Source organism: Anolis carolinensis, chromosome 6 (assembly GCF_035594765.1).
Source record: "Anolis carolinensis isolate JA03-04 chromosome 6, rAnoCar3.1.pri, whole genome shotgun sequence".
NCBI classification, from domain to species: Eukaryota; Metazoa; Chordata; class Lepidosauria; order Squamata; family Dactyloidae; genus Anolis; species Anolis carolinensis.
In genome coordinates this window covers 78721706-78744384 of record NC_085846.1, presented here as the reverse complement: position 1 = coordinate 78744384, position 22679 = coordinate 78721706, and the positions used below count along the sequence as shown (strand labels likewise).

General features: G+C 36.1%; 1 protein-coding gene across 8 annotated transcripts in view; it reads right to left on the bottom strand.

Annotated features, from left to right (window-relative positions):
- Positions 1-1036: 1036 nt before the first annotated feature.
- Positions 1037-22679, bottom strand: part of satb1 (SATB homeobox 1) — a 118244-nt gene continuing 96601 nt past the window's right edge. For 7 of the 8 annotated variants that reach the window (XM_062957944.1, XM_062957942.1, XM_008112715.3 and 4 more), the window contains 3 exons: positions 6894-7097; positions 6262-6357; positions 1037-2735 (listed from right to left, as the gene is read on the bottom strand). In XM_062957944.1, coding sequence (XP_062814014.1) covers positions 2247-2735; positions 6262-6357; positions 6894-7097 — 789 coding nt within the window. In that variant the 3' untranslated portion in view covers positions 1037-2246. The remainder of the gene's footprint in view (positions 2736-6261; positions 6358-6893; positions 7098-22679) is intronic. The other variant, XM_062957945.1, reaches the window with a different exon arrangement.

The following is a 22679-nucleotide window of genomic DNA, read 5'->3' as shown; positions in this document are numbered from 1 at the left end:
ATAAAGCTGCCTATGGCTTCATAATCTCCTCTTCGTTCTCTTATGCTAACAAGATGTTCTAAAGATATGCTTTGGTCTTTGTAAACTTAGCTATAGTGGGTTGAAACTACTGTAGCTTCAAACCATGGATCTCTTCATCTTTGAACAAACCAGTTAAGTAATCTTGTTTTAGGATTCAAACTTTAGTCTTCCCACAGCTGTATTTGAGAAAGAGAATACAAGGCTTTGTCTCGTCTTCTACTTTTAATGCTAAATCAAGGTTTTGTTCAATGTATGAGTCCGCAAGACACAAACCATCTTAAAAATGAGAATTTCAGCAGTTCAACTTGTTTTGAAAATATATTTCAAAAACATATTTTTTCAATGACTAATTTTAGCAATAGTAGTGAACATAAGCTAAATCCTTTTCATTTAAACAAAATTAAAAAGGTTGTTAAATAAACTTGCATTTTAGACAACATGCCGAATATCTTCTTCTGCTTCACCTGCTTCAGTTTGTACAAGCCTTGACATGTAGTCTATGTGAAATCAAAACCCTATAATTATGACTTCTTTATCAACAGCCTTATTAATGTTCATTAAAAATAATCCTCCAAAAGGGATTGTGTCTTTTCTATTTTCTATATATATAAAACATGTGCATACGTTAGTATAAGAAATGGTGTTATCATAAATTCAAATACTGTAAAACAAAACCAGCTGCATCCATTATAAGTGCATTACTGCCAGGAACTGTAAATATGTTTTTGCCTGATAGCCTTTTGACTCAATAATATCCTGCTATCTCTGTTGGGCAGGCAACTTCTAAAACCAAGACGAGACAGGTTATGATTTTCACAGTAAAGCTGGGTTTTCTTCAGATGTATCTGGTCGTCAGATTCATAGTTTGGGTCCTTTTTAAAAAAGGGAGGATGTGCACTATTAGGGAGATCTATTGAAAAACCCTTTGTTAAGGAGATAGATAAGAGGATCAATATACATTTGGGGTGTGACTTCTTCATAACACACATAAAAGCAGACAAACCCTGTCACATCATACCATACAAACAATTTTAATTGTGTAGTTACAGTCAATAACCACTCCTAGTCAGAACATTTCTGCATAAAGAAAATTGTGATACACTTATAAAAACAGCCAGCTGTAACAAAATAACTGGTGTTTTCATAGCAATAAACTCATAAAAAAGAAATACACCTTTATACAGAAAGATTTATACAGCTGTAGCTTTAAAATTGATTGTAAACCAAAGGAAGACACATTGCAAACATCAATTATTTTCACATTAATTGCATAAGTTTCTAAGGTGATCTATTAGTTTTATTTACCTAAGCTTATTTGCATGATAGTAAAAATTGCATACAACAATAAGAGTGAAGCTTATAGTATGAATTGCTTGGATAACATAGAGCACTTTTTATAGGCAACTGTGTAAAGCACATTTTCTCTATTTAAAACTTTTAAGACACTTTGTTTTACTGCCCATCAAAATACATTTATAAATAGAAAAAAATCAGTATGATAACAAGAGAAGCAATATTACATTTAACAGAAACGTCTAAAAATTAATTACAACATGATGACGTGAGATCTACAAATAAATAATGGGGATAAACTGTGTTTCACATTTTGTTTAAAAAAATTCATGTAACAATGAGAATGAAAAAGATACAGTGACCTCTTATTTCTGAAAAGAAAACAAATCTGAGTTACGGCAGTGCCATATAATACAAGGCATTTGTTGGCATATGTTAACTTTAAACTGCATCTCACAGTCTATAGTTCTTTTGTAACATACAATAGAGCAAGAGTAACAAACTCTCCTTTTTTTCTCTTATTTAAATAAATGCGAGCTTTCAAAGATCAAGTGTGGAGTGTTAACAGTAATAACTGGGAAAAGAAACAGAAACAAACAATAAATCACAGAAGTAATGCTTGTCTGAAAGCTCTATAATAATAATTAATAAAAAACAACCCACAGATAATCATGCTTATTGGATACCGATTGGTGTACCCAGTGAACACAAATTAATATGAAACAATCCTCGATGCTTCGTCTGTAGCTCTGAAGCAGTTTGTAAATTATCTAGTGCAGTCTGTATTATCCTTTAATTTTCTCAACTTTTGTGCAAGTTTTGGAAGATTCATTGGCCAAACAATGAATAAAGAGGTTGCTGACAGAACACAGGATGGAATTTTCATTTCGTTAGTAAATAGCAGTGACACCATTGAATAAATACTTTTTCAATTAGTCTTTCAATTCAGTATTAATGTCAGTGTTCCCTTCTACTGATAATTCTTCTTCCAATTTAACTGAAAAAAGTGTGTTCGTACTTTTGTCTTGGACATTCTCTTCCAAATCTTTAAGCAACTCTTCTTCCTTATATTCTGCAACATCCACTTCCAAGCCTGAGTTATCTTTCAGCTTTCCATGATGCTTGACATAGTATCGCTGGTTCTGAAAGAACTTGATAATGGTGTACTTGGGTAGGTCAAGTTGAGCTGAAAGAGTCTGGATTGCTTCTTCATCGGGGTATAAGCCTACATCTTGAATAAAGCTCTGGAGAATGCCCAGGGCTTCTACTGAAATTTTTGTTCTTGGACGGGTCTTCTGACGATTTTCATCCTCTGATTCAGCTGGTGATGCTACTGTTGGCTGCCTTGGAGGTAACCTTGGACCTGGTGGAGGCTGTGGCTGTTGTTGTTGTTGCTGCTGCTGCTGCTGCTGTTGCTGCTGCTGGCAGAAAAGAAAGACACCATGGACCATTTTGTTGTGCACAAAAACAACAATAAAACCAGAATGTTTAAAGTTAATAATTGAAAGAACTACATTTACTCATACTGTTTCAGTATGGATTGTGCAAACTTTCTTCCTTCTCATGTAAAGACTCCCTCTACCTTATTGTTTACTATGGTTAGCATTACATTTTACCCACCTTAATTCTAACCATGGTTAATGTAAGACCAGTGTACCTGTGATACTTGCCACATTCTAAGGATTCCTTTGTGTGACAATATTGTATTTCTTTGATTCTAAGAAACGTGCTCCCCACTATAAACGTCTCTAAAATTGGGGTGTGTCTTAGAATTGTGGGTATTTACTTATACATATAACTACAATTGTTTTCTGTTGGTAGCACTGAAAATCTGTGTGCTACAACTGATGGCATCTCAAATGAGAAGAAATGTGGGGTATATACATTTTACAAATAATAACCAACTGAGTCACCATTAATCCAGTAAGAGGTATATGTGTGTATTCTGAAATAGTATGGAAGAAAAACAAAACAAGCTCTTTCCAATTCCAGCGTGCACTACACTCTACATTTGAATACGTGAGTATATTGAGACCTTTCCTCTTTCTTTTTTTAAGTAAGAAATGTTCAGGTTACAAGGGATGCTGTGTAGCGATGGTGATGGGGGAAAAATTCATACTGTATCTCTATGATGTTATTATACTGCCACCGAATACATGAACTTGGGAAGAATTAACACTGGAAGATGGAAGAAGTACAATACTTGCAGGAGATGGTAAGATTAGATAGGAAGACACATGCAAACCTATTATTTATTTATTTATTGCCATATTTATACCCTGCCCTTCTCAACCGAATATATTAAGACAAGACTATTGGTTTATTAGCTTTTGACATTGGGACTTCATTTTACTAAATATGCTCAGAATTGCAATTAAAATTATTACCGAAAAGATATCCAAAATGGTTTGTAGCAATAGGGCAAGCCAACCTGAGAAAGTGGCACAATATTAGAATTAGATAAGTGGCACAGTAAGGAGCCCCGGTGCCAAAGTGTGTTAAAGCACTGAGCTGCTGAACTTGCAGACTGAAAGGTTCCATGATCAATCCCCAGGAGCGGCGGGAGCGGCCGCTGTTAGCTCCAGGTTCTGCCAACCTAGCAGTTCGAAAACATGCCAATGTGAGTAGATCAATAGGTACTGCTCTGGCGGGACGGTAACGGCGCTCCATGCAGTCATGCCGGCCACATGACCTTGGAGGTGTCTACAGAAAACGCCGGCTCTTGGGCTTAGAAATGGAGATGAGCACCAACACCCAGAGTCAGACATGACTGGACTTAACGTCAGGGGAAACCTTTACCTTTTAAGTGGCACAGTATGATAATGTCTGTGTCTGCATAAACATTCCTTTTAGTATTACTAATATTACTAGTATTAGTATTCATTAAGATGTGCCATCTTCAAACATGTACAAGCTAGCACATTACTCAATCTTCTCTGGCTAAATCAAATATGAAGTTCCTCAGCTTTCACAATCTCAAGCAGCTAATATCCTATTGCACAATTTATTTTTATCTTTCACACACAGTTTGGGGGCTCTAGGTTCCTGACTCTCAAATTGCTTTTCTCTATGTGGATATTTCTCAAATAATAACACTATGAATAAGAGGGGAGGACCGCCTGTTCTTGTACAGGGTGGGCCAAAAATCACAAACCGGGTTTAAATATTATGTTAAGTTTTTAATTTATGACACCAGAGCATCATATATGGTATAAATAGGAAATAAGATTACATTATATTCCATTCTATTAGGTATAAAAAAGAAGCAAAGTAATTCACAGATTTGTACACCACTGTAGCAGTGGTATAAGAGGGAATGATCTTCAAAAATTAACAAAACTAATGAGAGTGCAGCCACAAAATCTGGGAATATGCCATAACTACTACTACTACTACTACTACTACTACTACTACTACTACTACTACTATTTCTCTCATAAGGAGATTCAGTCCCCAAGTTATGGTTCTGCAGGTTTGTTATTAAGTTGAATTTGTATCTAAGTTGGAACAAGCACATTTTGTAAGTATAACTATATATGTGTGTGTGTATGGTTTGAATAACATAGGGGAGTCTTAACACCCCAGTGGAGTTTGTTTTGCTGTCTGTGCTCCTGTTCAGAAGATTTCACCTCACTTTCTATCCCTGTAATAACTGGATTTTGAAAAAAATGGCTTGTTGTAGAAACAAGGATTGGCGAGAAAGCTTCAGTGGAGATGCTCTTTGCTCAGGATAACTCTTTCATGAAAGAATTTCTCTCCCTAGGGGTAGATTTCTCTCACTTCCTGTTGTTTCCCCTGGTTCATAACTAGGAGTTGTTTGTAAGTTGGATGTCTGTAACTCAGGGACTGCCTGTATATGAAGACAGATCTTTGGTTTATTAGCTTTTGATTGTTCACACACACAACACACCCTTCTTGTATTAACTCAGTCTAAGGCCTGCTGATTTCAGTGGGACTTTGTCTTATTAAATATGCTCAGAATTGCAGCTATAAGCATTACTAACAAGGTATGCAAAACAGTATGTAGTGACAGAGCAAACTGACCTGAGAAAGTTGCACGTTATTAGACTGTTTGTGTTTGCATAAGCACTTCCTTGGCCCTTCAAATCTCAAGCAGCTAATATCCTATTTCACAATTTATTTTTATCTTTCACATACAGTTTTGTGGCTGTGAACTCCTGACTAACTAACTCATACTGCTTTTGTCTATATAAATATTTCTCATATTGCTTTTGTCTATGTAGATATTTCTCAAATAATAACCCAATGAATAAGAAGTGAAGGTTACCAGTTATTGTACCAGATGGGTCAAAAGTCACAAAGGAGTCTCAATATTTTTGTGTTTTTAATTTACAATACCATGGCATTGTATACATTGACTGTTACCACGGTGCTACAGATTTTGAACAGGCACAAGTACCGGATGAGATGATGCAATGTGCGAAGAGGAAAACACATCTGGAAATCGATGTCTCAATATGAAAGATCATGTGGATCCAGAATAGGTCTTCACAGTCACTTACAGACCCACTGCTAAGACTCTACCTCTGGAAGACATTCTTACTTGGCCACAAGTGATCACCCATGATGATACAGTATAAATTGAAACTAGCATTACTTTTTCAAAAAACATTTTCAAAAAGTTATTAAATCAGATGACTTTGTAAGTTTTGGCCCACCCTTGTAGAAGACAGCTGAACTTAGATCTTCAACCATATAGTGAAAAATCCACCTCCATTATTATTGTGATTTTTAAGATGTGAACTTTGCCTTCTGAATACATTATTAAGGAAGGTTATAATGATGTGATATAATAAAATTAAGTGTGCTCCATTCCCAGAGAAGCAATAGGCCTTGCTCTGTATTTATATGGAAGGAGGCAGTTGGATCAAGCCTTGAACCCCCCTCCAAGCTTCTCCCTGATGTAATAAACTCGTGCCAGCTCACCTGGGGAGCAGCGCCCAGCCAAGGTCCAGTGGTCAGCAGGCCAGGTAAGAAAGCGCCTCTATGTTCTCCTTTCCCAAGGTTGGTGGGAGAGGAGCTCTAAAGGAAAAACAAACAAATATTGACTCTCCAACTTTCAAAGTGGCAGTTATGTGGATGAGGAATTGGGGGCTTAGTCTCTTCCCACTTAAATGAACAATTTTCAGGGGCCATCGGTTGGACTTTTATTTTAAACTTATGCCCCTAAGACATCTAAATCCGGAATGTTTACAAATTGTAGCCAGAAGTGATTAGTAGCCAGACAAACCAGTTCTATTTTAAAGCATCACTATCATCAACAGCGCAAGGGCTAAAAAGACAATCCACATTCAGTAAGCATTGTACCCACCCAATTTCTTCTTTTGAATTAAGAAATAATGGAGACTAAGCATGGAGAGGTGCTGATAGAGAAGTTCTGCTGCATTGTAGAAGAAGTTCAGCTAACATTGCATAATGCAATATTCTTATTAATATCAAGATATTTCTCTTTAGTATAGTAGAAATTGGAACAATTATTATTCCCTCTCTCTCCTGGCAGGTTAAGCTTTCTTCCCTGTTTTCTCACTCCTATATTGAATAGGCCTAGGTAAACTAACCTGAATCTGTTCTGTTGGAACATGGATAATGTGGGAAGGCCTGTCACCATGGTGATGAACTGCATTGCTTTCTTGTTCGTAAATGGCATCTCGTTCGGGTTGAGGAAGACTGAGGAATCTCCGGATCATCGACAGATTCTCCCACAGGGTCCTGTTCTCAGGGGAAGGATCTTCTTTCCAGCGCAAGAGTTCACAGAGCCATCCCTTAAGACAATGTAATGGAAAATATTAGATTCACCTTAATATAAAATATGCAGAGGGGTATACTTTCATTGGACAAAATGGGGACAGCTTTGTGTGACCTTATTTATAAAGGCAAACTTTTTATATAAAAAAATCAGTATGTCAAAGACCATGGGGTTGTCCTATTAAAATATCCAAGTACCATTGCAAACTTTTGTAAGAATGTCCTAGTGCCAATAACACACACACACACACCAGAAAACAAGTAAATCAGGTGAATATAACACATTTCAAGCATACAGGGCAACATTCTTTAAAAAATTTTTTTTCTGTAAGCCCATATGCAACTGAGTGCATAAAAAGAACATATTGTTAATACATATATATCTGGTGTTATTTCTATTATTTAATAAAGGATTCCTGGTATCATTTTTCTTATTTAGAATATTTCCTGTATCTATGTTGACTATGAAGCTGGCTCGCATAAATCATAAGATAACAGAAATTTCAGAATGCCTTTTTGAACAGACATTACTAAACAGGGTTTCCTTTTTCTTTGTATGTGACCATGTGGTTCTACAGGCAAAACCAAACCTTGTTGATAAACTTTTACCCAAATTCAGGACCTCTGAAACTTGGAAGCCAAAACTTGTAATTTTAAGTACAATACAAACAAGACCACACTCTTCAGAGCACAAGCAAACTATCTATAAAAGCACCTGCTCTAACCCAGGAATGTTCTGTGGAAAAGCAGGCTTGAAATTATGCCAAAAGATTGTCCCAAGAGAACTGTAGCAAATGCTAATTTGCTTCTAAAATAGATGCACAGATTTTCCCCCCCTTAACGGTTTACAAGCCATCTTAAATGATATCTTTGGCATTATTTGACTTTTTTAAAAAAGTATTGGTTTTAAAGAAACAGAATAAAGAAACCAGTGTTGAGTTGAATTCCATTTAAACACATGGAAAGAAACAATTGTTAAAAATCACAGGATTAACAATTCTTAATATAGATTTAAGTTTCAGAATTTTAACTCCAGAATCCTTAATATTTTTTTAAGGCTTAAGGGTAGATGGAAGCTATTATTTTAAATCATTCAGATATTGTAGTTTACTAAATATGAAATTGATATTAAAGCATTATATCATCAATGAAAGAATTGACAGGATTTTAAAAAGAAAATTGAAAATAATAAAAAGATTTAGAGAATATATTTAACTAAGAAGGTTAGGCCCAACAAGTGAGGATTCATCACCAAAAAGGCTGTCTCTGGCACCTGATGGGTGTCATATAAATCTTCATATAAATAAATAAGCTAACTTTCTGAGTGAAAACTCAGAAAGGAGCCATTTAAATTACTATTAGGGTTCACAGGGTATTTATTGTGGATATAAGTGGCACTAAAAGTAATCCATCTTCAAACTGTCAAGGGCTTCAAATATTAAAAACTGCACTTCTGAGCTGAAAATGTATAGATAACCAGTGGAAATCATGATACTGGTAAATCATCTAGCTCTCACTACCTTTCTAGTGACTGAATTTTATTTTTTTTAACCTGCCAAGCTATCAAAATCTGGAGAAGACACTACAGTTCTTTATTCCGAAATATTTTTGATTTGACACCAAGCAAACCATAACAACATTGCTTTAGACAAACATTCTGATTAAATCATATTATTTCTGTGGAAAGATGAAAATGTATTCCACAATTCAATTAAAATTAACATGCATAAACTCCGACTGAAACCAATAGGACTGAACAAAGTCCAATAATTTTTTCCCATCGATACACAGTCCCACATTCTGCCATCTATAGTCCTTAAAAACATTTGACTGTGAAGATGACCAAAGAAGAGTGTCGTAATTGGTCATTTGACAGGTCCTTTAGTTGTCACCTTTTGATGTCCAACATATGAATTGTATAGATTGGGGGGGGGGGGGGGAGAAGGCATGAAATGAAGTAGTTCAGACAAAGGTCTAGTTCAGCTACAAAAGTCTTTGTTTCTGAAGTTTGCTAGTTTTTTTGATGCCAACAATAGTTCTTGCACATATGGACATAATTCAGTCTATACAGATTGATAAAAATTAGGTTACAACCCTTTTGGTTGGCATGCTATGTCTGGAAAGGCAGGGTGTTGCTGATCGGAGAGGAGAATCCCTGCCAGGCACAGGATGACATTACTGCTTAGCCCTGTGAAATAACTGATGCTGAGAAATTAATATGCATGTGGGAGTATTAATACAGTTTGCTGAGGTAGTTTAAAACATTGTTTCATTTCAGTGAATGCAGAAGACAGGTAGTGTAACTAGTTCTTACTCCTTTTCTGGCGTCAAATGTTCAGTCCTATTTACCATAAAGTCAACATGCACTCATTAGAATTAAAAGAGCTATTCTGTAGAAATACCTTGTATCTGCATCTAATTCCTCTCTCTGAACCATGCTCGTTATACTTGGATGCCAGAATATTAATAACTTACATGACTCATGGGGTGAGGGCTGACTAGGATAGGGTATGGGAAGGTATCCATGCACCTCCCACAGCCTGCAAGTAGTTTAACAAGTAATTCCGGAAAAAAAGAAGCCACAACTCATTTAGCAAGTATTTTGCTCTTGTCACTTCTGTGTTCTCAGTGCAGACATATCTTTATTAATTAGCCATGACTAATAAAACATTTCCAGTAGTTTGCTATTAACCTTGCCCTTGAAATAATACTTTTAATTCCTCACCACAACCACCCCGTCATGATGAATTACAAGACTAAATACTACTCAGCTGGCCTTTCAAGAGTGCTCCAATAATTTTTTAAAATTGTAATCAGATGGTTTTCTATTTGTTTTGTTTTTTTAATCCTATCTCTGAAATTTACTTCTTGTTTTATTTTAGGCATTTCCTTCATCTGTTTAGACTGTAAAGCAATACTTATGTTATATAAAATGTTATATATTGACTATATACTTTGATTATTGTATAGCTTTATTTTTAAATTAGAAACTCATTACAAACTACTAAACCATTTGGCAGGACAAAAGCAGTATGCTAATTTACGTATTTCTGCACACCTCACCTTCACTCCTAGTGCAAAATATTATAAAAGGGAAACTGATATAATTTTCTATAGAATTCCCAAGCCAACGTTTGTCTATTTAGTAAAAAAATACCAATTGGTTTGAATGTGGTATGTGGCTGCTAGAATTTTTAACATTATTAAAAGTTGGTATGCTTCATTTTACTATTTTATTTTATTTCAATGAAATCGGTGCTAAAATCTGTGAGTTATGCAAAGGAAAGTATATTGCTAATTAACACATGAATAGCCTAACCAAGTACAGATACTGCAACATGTATCTTCTTACATTAAAGAAATAAATCATTTGTAAAGAGCAGAGTGCTTCATTAACAGATATCACACATGTTCTACATCTTGCAATAGCATGTGTGGAAGTCCACTTTTAGTCCCATTACATACTTGGAGAAAAGTACAAACGACAGTAGAAATAAACTATATGTCTGAGCAGCAACTTTACAAAGCACCATTGCACTGCATATAAAGAAGACAATGGCAAATATAAACAGTAGTCTCATGTAAATATGCAGATGAACTTTCAGGATGTTACTACTTTTCAAACTGATAAAGTTTAATTTTACACCTTCTGTTCGAAACCCTTTGTTTCTATTCAAAATCACGCCTTTAGCTGCTATCAATCACTATACTCTCTCCCTATTACTTAAAGATACTGGCGTGGGCCCTGGGATAAGTTGAAAATGCCATGCAGATGAATTCTGAGATAATATGTTCAAACCTGTTATATACAACACAAATCCTGTAAAGTTATGTATTGTAAACCTACATTTATTGAGAAGTCAAGATTTTAAATCCATCTGCCACAAAGGAAATATCACCATGCACTTTATAGGAACGGAATGACATATGCAAGAGTCTTGCTACAGTAAGCAAGAAAACAATGAAAAAAGGCAGTTTAGCAAGTTTTCTTGGACTCAGTTTCTCTTAGGAATTTTATTAAAGAGACAGAAGATACCTCTTTGAAATGTGAGAAAAGCAATTGCCAAAACGTTCAGTGGATATAAAAATCAAGTGCTTTGGATATTATAATTCAGCTCTGTGACGATTGCTAAAAAAGTGAAATTTGTGTGCCATCTTTGCATTGCTTTATAATACTTTTAAAATGTAGGCTCAAAAAGGCTTAAGTAATTTGAGCACCATCTCGGGGGTTTCCAAAAGCATTAGCTATTTGTTTCTATTTGTCTTTTGAAAATGTAATGTGTCAAATGAGTAGGATGGAAAGATCCAGGTCAAATAAGAATGAAGAGTTTTCTTTAGGATTTTTATTGCAATGTAATAGAGTGATGTTAAAAAAAGGGTGGGGGGATTTTAGTCTACTTAGCAAAGGGCATCTAAATGCTGGGATGGGATTATGTCTATAAATCTGACAATCATTTGAATTGATATCTTCATCATTTTTGGATGGAACTAGTCCCTGTTAAAATGTATATACCTAAAATGCTTAGTTATAAAATGTGTGTACAGGAAAGAGGGACACATTCATTTCCTTTGATTTATAGTCCCCCCCCCCCCAACAATCCCTTTAAGAAGCCACAATGAATTAACATTTTTCATTCAAAGAGCTAAAAACTAATTCATAGTTCCTAATCTCAACATTTGGAGGGCTTTTCCCTTTACCAAATTAGATTCAGGAATATTTTGTTACAATCTCTAGGGTAGTGCATACAAATACGCAGCATTAAAAGAAACGGTCTAAATAAGGAGATATTTGATACAAACGTTTTAGTGAAAAGCATGAATTACATTTCATATGCAGTATGAACAGGGTTTAAGTACATAATCCATTAAACAGTAGTTCTGAGTAAAAAAAAGAATTCAGTCTTCTTGTAGACTAAACTGCAGCACGCATTTTGAATGAGCTCATTGTCAACAACAACTAACTGTAAAGCTAGCAATTTATCATTCAGCAAATAATTTTCTAGTTTTATAAAGAACCAGTAAGTGTTCCTTATGCTAATGAAGACAGTTTTTAATCTGCCCACAAACATGCTAATAGAGGGTAATTTTTCCCATTTACAAAGCTGAAGGCACTCAAATATAATTTCATACCAGTGTTTTACAAACTGGATAAAACGGACGTCTAAAACAAGCTAAGCCATCTAATTCTTCACCTTTAACACAAGAAGAAGAAAATGGGGAAAGATAGAGACAATCTCCCTGCAATGAAAACAAGAATTCCTTTGTGTGCCTTCGGGATTACTGCACTAATATACTATACGGAAAGTGAAACCATGTACTTTGGGAAACTTGAAGCCTATATGGCATACTACCTTAGACTTCAACCTGCAAGCTCTTTGTAATGCAGGAAGGTTGCTTTTTTTAGGGGGTTGGGGAGAGAAAGTCATAATACTTTGAACAATGAGATACATAATGGTGGCAAAAGATTACTGAAAGCATTTTAAATTATTTACTAGGTTAAAAGGGTAAAATGGTACTTTAAATACATCAAATTTCACATCATCTGGACCATTTTTTGGTGGCAAAGTGGTATTGATCTTTCCAAATGCTTAAAATTAACTATTTCCAGAAGGTCATTATTTGATTAAAGGCATTAAAGTTGAGGGCAAGAAATGATGCACTCTATCTTCTATCCCATTCAAATAATAATGTAATTTAATCAGAACTACCCCCCTCGTGTGCAGCAATAAAAATGTTTGTCTTGATTTTTTCTCCTGATCTAACATATTAACCCCTTTACATGTTACAAAATTCTTGAAACAATCTATCTGGCTAGAGGCATTTTGAAAACAGAATGAAATAATACATGCTAGATAAAATTACGAACACATTTCCTTTAATATTTAACTGTATTTTTCAATACTGTGTCAATTTTCTTCATGTATTTTTTTTCATGTATTTGAAAAATTCCAAAATATATAGCCTAGAATCAGCAAAATTTCAGGCATAAACATGCTTTATCTTGCAATGAATCCTGCTGCATTTAATGTAACTTATATATCTAAATGGATATGCATAGGAATATCTGGGAACCAAATATGTGTGCACAGGGTCTCCAAGAGAAATTTTGCAAGGCAGAACAGGACTGCTTTCAGAGTTGGGAAGCAATTCTCAAAATAAAGGATTTTTTTGAGGGGCGGGAGGGTGACACCAGAAATTCACATGTACCGGCTGAATTCCCTTCTCATGTGCCTTAAAGTTGTCTGTCAACTTATGGTAACCTCATGGAATGTAAACCTTTGCATATTTTGTTCTTTTATTTATTTATTTAAAATGTTTGCACCTCACCTTTCTCCACATGCGGACTCAAGGTGACCCCTTTTTCTAAAGCTAAGTAGGGATGGTGCCGTTTTTAATTCTTCTGGGAGGGTGTTCCAGCGAGCAGATGCTGCACCCGAAAAGGATCCTTTTTTGTAATGCATAGCTGCATACTGGTAGGAGCTCATGTGGCAATGCGTGTTTCTCCACTGAATCTAAGTGCTCGCACTGGAATGTGACGGAGGACACCGTGCTGGACCAAAGTCATAGAAGGCTTTATAGGTGATCGCCAGCACCTTGAATTGAGCCTGGAAACGGACATCCACCCAACGGAACTGCCTCAGGACAGGCATGGTACGCTCCCTGAAGTCAGCTCCCCTTAGAAGCCAGGTCACAGCTCTTTGAACAAACTAATTTCTGGACTCTTTTCAATGGCAGACCTACACAGAACACATTGCAATAGTCCAATTGGGACATGAGAGAAGCCTCCCACAAGGATAGTAAAAACAACAAAACATCCAGACATCACCTGGGCAACGTTCTTGCAGACAGCCAATTCTCTCACACCAGAAGCGATGTGCAGTTTCTCAAGTCACTCCTGACATGAAAAAATAGTCCAACTGAAATAATCCAATCTGGATGTAACCAACACATGTATCCCTGTGGCCAGGCTCGATGTCTCCAGGAAGAGATGCAGTTGGTGCACAAGCTTTAACTGTGCAAAGGCCGACCTAGTCACTGCCACCACCTGGGCCTCTAGATTTAAAGTGGAGTCATGCTGAGGGCAGGAAAGAAATTAAAACTATAGGCTTTAAGCTTTCAACTACATGTGGGCAACTGCATGGAGGTTGGGTGCTGCATGTAAAACCCTTTTAACATGTTGAGGGTGGGGTTGGAAGAGTATTTCTGCCATTTATTTCATTAATTAAATATTATTCTGATAAAAATGTTTAAGTAAAATATTTTAAAATTCCTGATTGGCTAAATAGCTGTTGGATTTTACCCAGTTATTGTGAAAAACAGCTAGAAGATCCGGGCAACTCCTGAAAGCAGGCAACATTTTATTATGACGATGTAAGGGTTCTATACTCTTATGGTAGAGATCTATGAAGTTTCATTTATTCCACTGTTACAAGATTGGATTGCTCCACCATTGCTGACAATGAGCTTCAGTACTAAACTTCATGTGTAAAGTGTATGATTTATGGGGAAAAAAACATTATTTTTAAGGATCCCTTTTACCAACGTGATTATAAATGCTATGATTCCACTTTAACTGCCATAACAGCAATTTATGGAATTCTGGGGCTTGTAGTACAGTGAGAAATTAGAGCTGTCTGGGACTCAAGGTGACTAAAAAAGCAAAACCAGACAGCTAAAAAAATCATATACAAAGTTTTAAAACTAACAATAAAACTAAAAGTAGCCAGGTGTGCAAGAACATTGGGTGGGTTTTACAATCCTTTTTAGGATACCTACAGGTGGATGATTCCCTTTCACCCACTCTAATTATGGAATTGTAGGGCTTCACTATAAAGCCCAGAATTCTACTGCATAAGATGTTGCCATGACAGTTAAAGTCTAACACATTCTAGTTGTGTAGTGCAAAAGAGTCCCCAGTCTCAATGCAACTAGTGTTACAGATTTCAATTGGGAGACTGCATGCTATACCTAAGTAGTGAGGTGGCCTTGAATTGTATCAGAAATTTGATCAATTTACCCTGTCTGTAGACAGAGTGGCCCTCCAGTTCCATGAAGCCTTCAGCAGTAGACCCAAAAGTGATATTGGGAATTGCTGCCCTACAACTTCTACGAAGTCATGTTATAACTCTTGAATTAGTCTGATTGGCTGAAAATCTTTATGTTCTATATAAGCTCTTATTCAGAGATAGAAATACCAGGATCTGAATCTGTACACAAAGGTTTTCCCTAGAATTGTTGCCTAGGTTACATAGTTCATTCTCTAAGATCCCATTCCCCCCACCCTTTCCCTGTACAACCACAGAAATAAAAGAATACTGAGGGTTTAAGCCCCATTTGCCCCCAAAATGTTTTCTTACATGACACAAGTAATTGTAGTTATTTTCAAAGCTACTTCAGTCAGCATACAAGATCTATTTCTATAGATATTTCTCTACAGATGTAGCCCAAAAACATTAATATTCAGAAACTATTTAGAATATTCTACGGGCCCATCAAAAATACAAACCAAAAGAAATGAATGTCTTGTATCAGGCCTAGATGGTCAGCAGAAACAGAACAAAGCAGGGAGGAGAAATAGTGATAGAGTAGAACAGACTATGTAGAAAATAGATTTATGTTGTATGAGATCCTATTAGGAGAAAGAAACAATGGTACTATCCTTTCAAAAATATGAAAAACAGAAATAAAGCTTGTTTCTGACTTTATCTTATTAAGTGACTGATCTCGTTTGTATAAAAGGCTGCATTACTAATTTATACTCCTATACGTAGAACACTGTATGTAAAAGACGGGGAAGACAATCCATAGTACTACCAACAGCTTTACGTAGTGTGTTTAGAATATCAAAGCCAAAGAGAAGATTCAAAAATAAAAGACACAAAACCAGATCTGACAAATATCTTTATAAAAGAAAAGAAATGTGAAATACATTTCAAGAAAGCTAATAATCAGCTTTATTCCAACTTTAGTTTCTAAAGTCCTACTAAGATTTTAAAAAAACCAGTCAAGCATGAGTTCTCTTATCTTTTGCTGTATTCCAATTATCTAAATTTGAGCTATTGTTTGCCTAAATTATCTATTCCCTTATATTAGATACCATTTTATTTGCGCAATCTCTTTTTTCTCTCATTTGCATACATTTGCAGCATTTGTTCCAGCTTGCTCTTTCCTGATTACAACCGTACATATACAAAAATGTTGCAAGACCAGCACAAATCAGGAAACTTGCAGATTTAAAACCCAGTGTTTTCTGTGCCTTTGTCAAGCAAAGAAAATTGCAACTGCCCCTTAGCACAGATTTGTGGGGAAAACTTTTAAACATGCACACAGTGAGTACAAATGCACGTATGCACACAAACCAAAAACCTTGACACCTAGATTATAATACAGGAACATATACTTATTTCTAATGTCTATATACTTAGGGCTACTGTTAACTTTTTCAATAGCAGCAACACCTCTAGATGTATCTAAGTGTATAGTATGGGCTTTTGTACTACAGTGGTTATGAAGCAAATTTCCATTTCAGGTTTTTTCCCCCTACCGTGAACTCATCACAAGGTAGCCACTCCCTCTTCCTCTGTGATACAGAGAATAATCATATTGAATTATATTATAGAATTGACGAGAACAGGAGTAGAACTTGTGAAACTTGCAAATATTTGAGTCCACTAGGTTGTCTTAAGAATTTAAGTCTCCCTAAGTTTTGTCATCCCCCAAATGAAGTTTTTGTCCAGCAAGTGAAACTAAGACTATACCTTTGTTTGTAGCGCTGTGTCTGCTTCAAACAAAGTGAAGGCACCATCAAGAGATTATAGGACTAACCAGGATGGGACTCCTAATTCCTGAAAATGGTAGTGATGAAATCTGCTAGGGTTCAGAAGAAGGTGAAAATACCATAGGTTCCCAGTTCTTTATGAGTATCTATCTATTCTTGAAATAAAAAATGCACACAATGAACTATGAAAACCTGATGGTGTTATACAAATATCAATAATTATCAATAATGTGTCCTAGCTCCTCAATCTGTTTCAGTGCTACCTATTCAAAACTGCAAGCTTTCCGATTATCCCACATTAGACATTAAAGTAATAAATCACTAAACCTGGTGTCTGAGACATAGTGAGATTTGGATTCTCACACACAATATTTCCTCACAATCATGAAGGGCATTCAGTCTGTCCTATTGATGACAGCTTCTTTTGTTCAATAGCCCATTGATCTGGAAGACACTTTGATTTCCAGGGTGGCTTTATATGGTTGAAAATTACTTGGAAATGGAGGCAAAAAAGTCCACAGTCAACATGGTTGGTCAGGAAACATGTTACTTTAAGGGGAGGGGAGACTTTTTTGCAGTCCCTTTGGATGTGCTTTGCTGTCTTTTCAGAACATGCAGTTGGTATTGTTTGACTTTTTCATGTTACCAGTTACAGGTTCTTGAATCACCAGTTTGTTTATGCAAACATTGAAACAAAAGCTTTGTGCTTCCTTTACATGTATGCCTAGTATAAAAAGGCTGCACCATAGAATCCTGCTGAAGTCCGTGAGACTTTTGCCACTTTTAGCATGACTGCTAAGATTGCATAAAACTGAAGTGCAAAGGTCACTCACACAAAGGACTGCTTTAACATGGCATATTCCTACTCAAATGCTTTGCATTTCAGAAGATTTAGACACATTCCTACAAATGTTTTAAAACATATTTTAAAGCAATGAAACAGTAACTGACTTTATTTAGCCAAATACTTATGAGCAAGCATCTGGTGATGCACAAGTTATGATTCACATACAGGGATCAAAATGATTTGATTATTAGAATGTTTATTTTGACCACAAGAAAAGCAATGCTAAAAGGAAATATCTTTGTCTATTTGAAAAACGATAATAGTTGCAGATTCTCTGCATGCCCTCCCCAATAAAAACTGTGTTCAGTGGAGCTTGCTCCCAGGTTAGTGTATACGCAAGCCTTGAGCCGGTCTAAATCATAATTGTGGTATCCAATCATTGTGGACATTGTGTTTATCAAACACCATGTTTATCATGTGTCAGAAGACCATCAGGGAAGAAGGCTATAGATGATAAGCTGTGATTTAAATAAACAAATTCATAGCTGTCAGCAGGAACAGATGGGAATTAATATAAAGAAACTTACATGAATTGTCAGAAAAAGAAGCAAACTTCAAAGATAAGGATTTTATTTTTCCCAGCTACTGAAGGATGAAGAAATTGATGTTTTTGTTTCCTGAAGTAACATATTTAATCCATTAACCAGTCACATTGTCTTGCCATTATAAGCTGCTACTGCACCCTGCCTTTGATGTGAAAAACTTGTCACAAGTAGCATGGAAGGCCCTTTTTTTCTTTGTTGCTACAAATGCCATAGAAGCATACAAAGTACATTTTTGTATTGTGCACAGAGAGGCTGATATAAAACAAAACCAAGCGTTTCACTAGATTCTAAATTAATATTCTTTTTAAATGATAAAAATAAAGATATAGCTGAGGCTAAAACTACAATACGAACTCTTCAGGTTGCTTCATAACAAAGCACTTTTCAATTTAAATCACCCTGTTTCACACAAGCACCCATCCTTTATGGTAACAGGAATACATGAATGTTGGTTTGGATAGCCCTTATAGTCTCTTCCAACTCTTTGATTTTATGACAAAATAAATATGTATATTAAATTCATTGTTCTCGCCATAATCTGTATATTAAATTGTTTGCTCTCTCCTTAATATGGGAATTTAGCTAGGTATTATTCACATTGTACTGTACTACAAAATACTCTTTTAAGTGTTACCACTAACCTTATTTTCTTATCTCATCCTCTTTTACCTCTCATTTTCCTCCTCTCAACTATGGTTCTCTTGTAATTTCTTGAATTCAGTAGTGACAGACACAAGCCCCTAATCAAAAATATAATAGGCATTCTTGTGCAAATTATATTCGCATGTAAAAAAGACAAAAAGGTTAACAATGGGTTTTTAATATATATATATATTAAAAAGAAACCATTTTTTTTCTTTCCTCTTTCTAAGTCTGTTCTTTCTAATACCATCATAATACAATCTACAACTACTTGCAGAAAAATATATTGGACAGAAAGGTACTTAAAAATCCAAACAAGAAGAAACACCTGCCAATTTCGTTAATAAAATCAGGCTTGAAATGGTAAATTAGAATTTACAATATTGGTCATAAAATGGGTTACTGGGTTTTACAGAAGATGGTTGAAAATATGCATCTCCCCTTTTCTGTTAGATTTGAGGAGAAGTACTTGTAGAGAGGTTCTAACTTGTAATGACCTATCTTGATCATATATATTTTATGTTTGTAGAAAGTTATTTGCTAATACTTGATCATGGAACAGAATACTAAAACAGTGGAAGCACTGTGTGCTGACAATATTTCAGCGAGTTACAAAGAGATAACGCTCAAGAGAGGGGCTATCCGCCTTTCCCGCAAACTATTGATTTTATTGTGAGATTGATCTTAGCATTCCTACTATGTATGTTACAGCAAAAACCAGCAGAAAACACCAGCAACTTATTCTTGAACATACTCAGCTTAAATTACAAGAAAGCTTGTGTGGATTCAGTATGCATGAATATGCAAGGGGCACTGGGTTTCATGGATTTTTTTTCAAAGCACTCTTCCCACATAATCCCCCAAACTACTTAAAAACTCGCCCAAATACAAAATGGAAGAAGTTGTTTATGAATAAAACTTTACATTACTATTATTTCTGATAGGTAATTCTGTACAGAATTTAGGTAACATGGGGAGAAAGAAGAAAGCATTGCAGCTGCTGAAAAAAGAAATCTGGATATAACATCTAATAAAATGAAGGCATTATATGATTCTCTCCAGTCTCCATTGCATAACTGGAACTTCTGCCAGAAAACCAGCATTATGACCTGGTTCATGTAGACTCCTGGTTTTGTTGTAGGAGGACTTATCTGAGGAAGGAGCAGATTTCTCCTTTAGATTAATGTAGCATAGTACGTTGGACTCCAAAGCCAAGGAATGACTAAGAGATCATACGGTAAAGGTAAAGGTTTCCCCTGAAGTTAAGTCCAGTTGTGTCCGACTCTGGGGGTTGGTGCTCATCGCCATTTCTAAGCCGAAGAGCCGGCGTTGTCCGTAGACACCTCCAAGGTCATGTGCCCAGCATGACTGCCTGGAACGCCATTACCTTCCCACCGGAATGGTACCTATTCATCTACTCACATTGGCATGTTTTTGAACTGCTAGGTTGGCAGAAGCTGGAGCTAACAGCGGCCGCTCCCACTGCTCCCGGGGTTTGAACCTGGGACCTTTCGGTCTGCAAGTTCAGCAGCTCAGCGCTTTAACACACTGAGCCACCGGAGGCTCCCTAAGAGATCATTCTGTGAAATTTTTCTCTCCTTTCTCTTGTGTAAATGAGAATGCAAGCTCTACCTTCCATTTTCAGTGAACATAATTCAAAACACCCAAATTTGGGATGCTCTTGTTTGTATTAAACAGAGTTTATGGCAAGGGGTCAACTTGGTTGACTTAAATAAAATCAACTTTACTCAGAGTTTGCACTAATCACCCTCTGTACATAGCAATTGATGTCTTGGTTTTAATAATTGTCATGTTACGTTGTTTTAGAACTATGTTATTATATTGTGTTTTAAATGTATGGATTGTTTTTCTTACGTAAGTTGTCTGAGTCCCTTTGGGGAGACGGAGGCGGGGTACAAGAATAAAGTTGTTGTTGTTGTTATTATTATTATGGTTAATTATTTTGGTTTGGTTACCTAACAGCATGAACACACATATTTGGGTACGTGCAAGTGAGTGGGAAGGCTTTTGGTCAAACAATTCTGTCAACAATAGAAGTTTCCTACTGATTCTGTTCAGAAAACAGATTTTCAGTGTGCCATGTAAGCTGCTTCTGATAGTTCTAACATTGACCGATATATTTCAACCGTGGAAGGAAATTACTAGCTACCCTATGGTCACCTCTTCCTTCATACTCATTAATTATTGCTTGCCTAATTACTGCAGAATTTGAATACCCACTAAACAGTTGACTGAATTTCCAGGCACCAATGGCCTAATGTACAGCTGACTATAAAAGCTGACCATAGAATTTCTTAGCTATATTTGTATTTGACCTCAGCGAACCATTAATACTAGTTTTGCCCGGTCAGGTTCCTTCTTCCCAGATACTTCCAGTAGAACACAATGAATTGCTAACAATTCCTCTAACTACAAAGTCAAATGCAACTCATGAAATAAGTTCTCAGGAACACTGAATAACTAGCTTTAAGTAGGTGCTGACAGGTATAGGACATTACTATTTATGTCACCTAATTTACATCTTCTGGCAGTGTCAGAAGCATGGTGATAAAACTCAGCAGACACATTCTATGCAATAGAATGGTAGGACCTCTGTCAACAATTAGGAATAATTTTTAAAAGCACTTCTAACATAGATAGGAACCCTTATACCAGAGTTTCTCAAACTCGGCTCTTCCAGGTGTTTTAGACTTCAGCTCCTAGAAATCCCAGGCCAGTTTACTAGCTGTTAGGAATTGTGGGAGCTGAAGTCCAAAACACCTGGAGGAACAGTGTTTGAGAAACACTGTTTTATGCCAATCTCTTTGGACTGGAGATGCTATGTACCTTCAAGTCATTTTCAACATATGGTGAACAGTTAAAGTGAACAGTGTTTTCTTAGCAAGATTTGTTCAGGTTTGCCTTCACCTTCTTCTGAGGCCAAGAGAGTGTGATTTGCACCAGGCCATCCATATCTGAGCTGGAATTTGAACCCCGGGGTCCAGAGCTGTAGTCCAACATTCAAAACAGTACACTACTCTGGCTGTCTTGGGAAGTACTGTAATCAAGTCCATTCATTGTGTTCAAATTTCCCATGTTCTGGTCTATCCAGAAAATATATAATTAACACATGATGACAAATTTGTGAGCCTATTTTCTTTCTTCACTGAAGCATACTAAATAATGAAATTGGCAACAGAGAATAATGTACATTTAACCAAAAAGTGTTTAATTCCACTGAAACTGAAGAGTTCATAAAGCAAAGCAACTCAGTCTGACTCCTCAGACTAGTAAATGAAATGACAACTTGAGCTCTTATATTAAATGTAACAACTATGTGATCTTTATTCAAACTATTACATTTCTGTAAAAGTAGATTTCAGGAGTAGAATACGACTCTGGAAAATGGTTTGAATCCCCGGTCTGCCATGAAAACCCATTGGGTGGCCTTGGGTTACACTCTCTCAGCCTAAGAGAAAGACTGGCTAACCTCTTATGAACAAATCTTGCCAAGGAAATCCTGTGACAGATTTGTCTTACAATCACCATTGGTGAGAAACTACTGGAAGGCACACAATAATACTATGAAATGCTTTAATGGACCTGGAGTTTTATCACATTAAAGCAAATTTTGAGATGTGATGCCATTTAGGTTCCAGGATGGGTCGGGGTAGACCCCCTGAGAATATTCATTAGGCCCAGAGAATAGTACTGGAGCACCCAATGCTGTACATTTCAATGTATTTCAATATATTGTTGAAACTAAACAGATGCAGAACTGACTGAC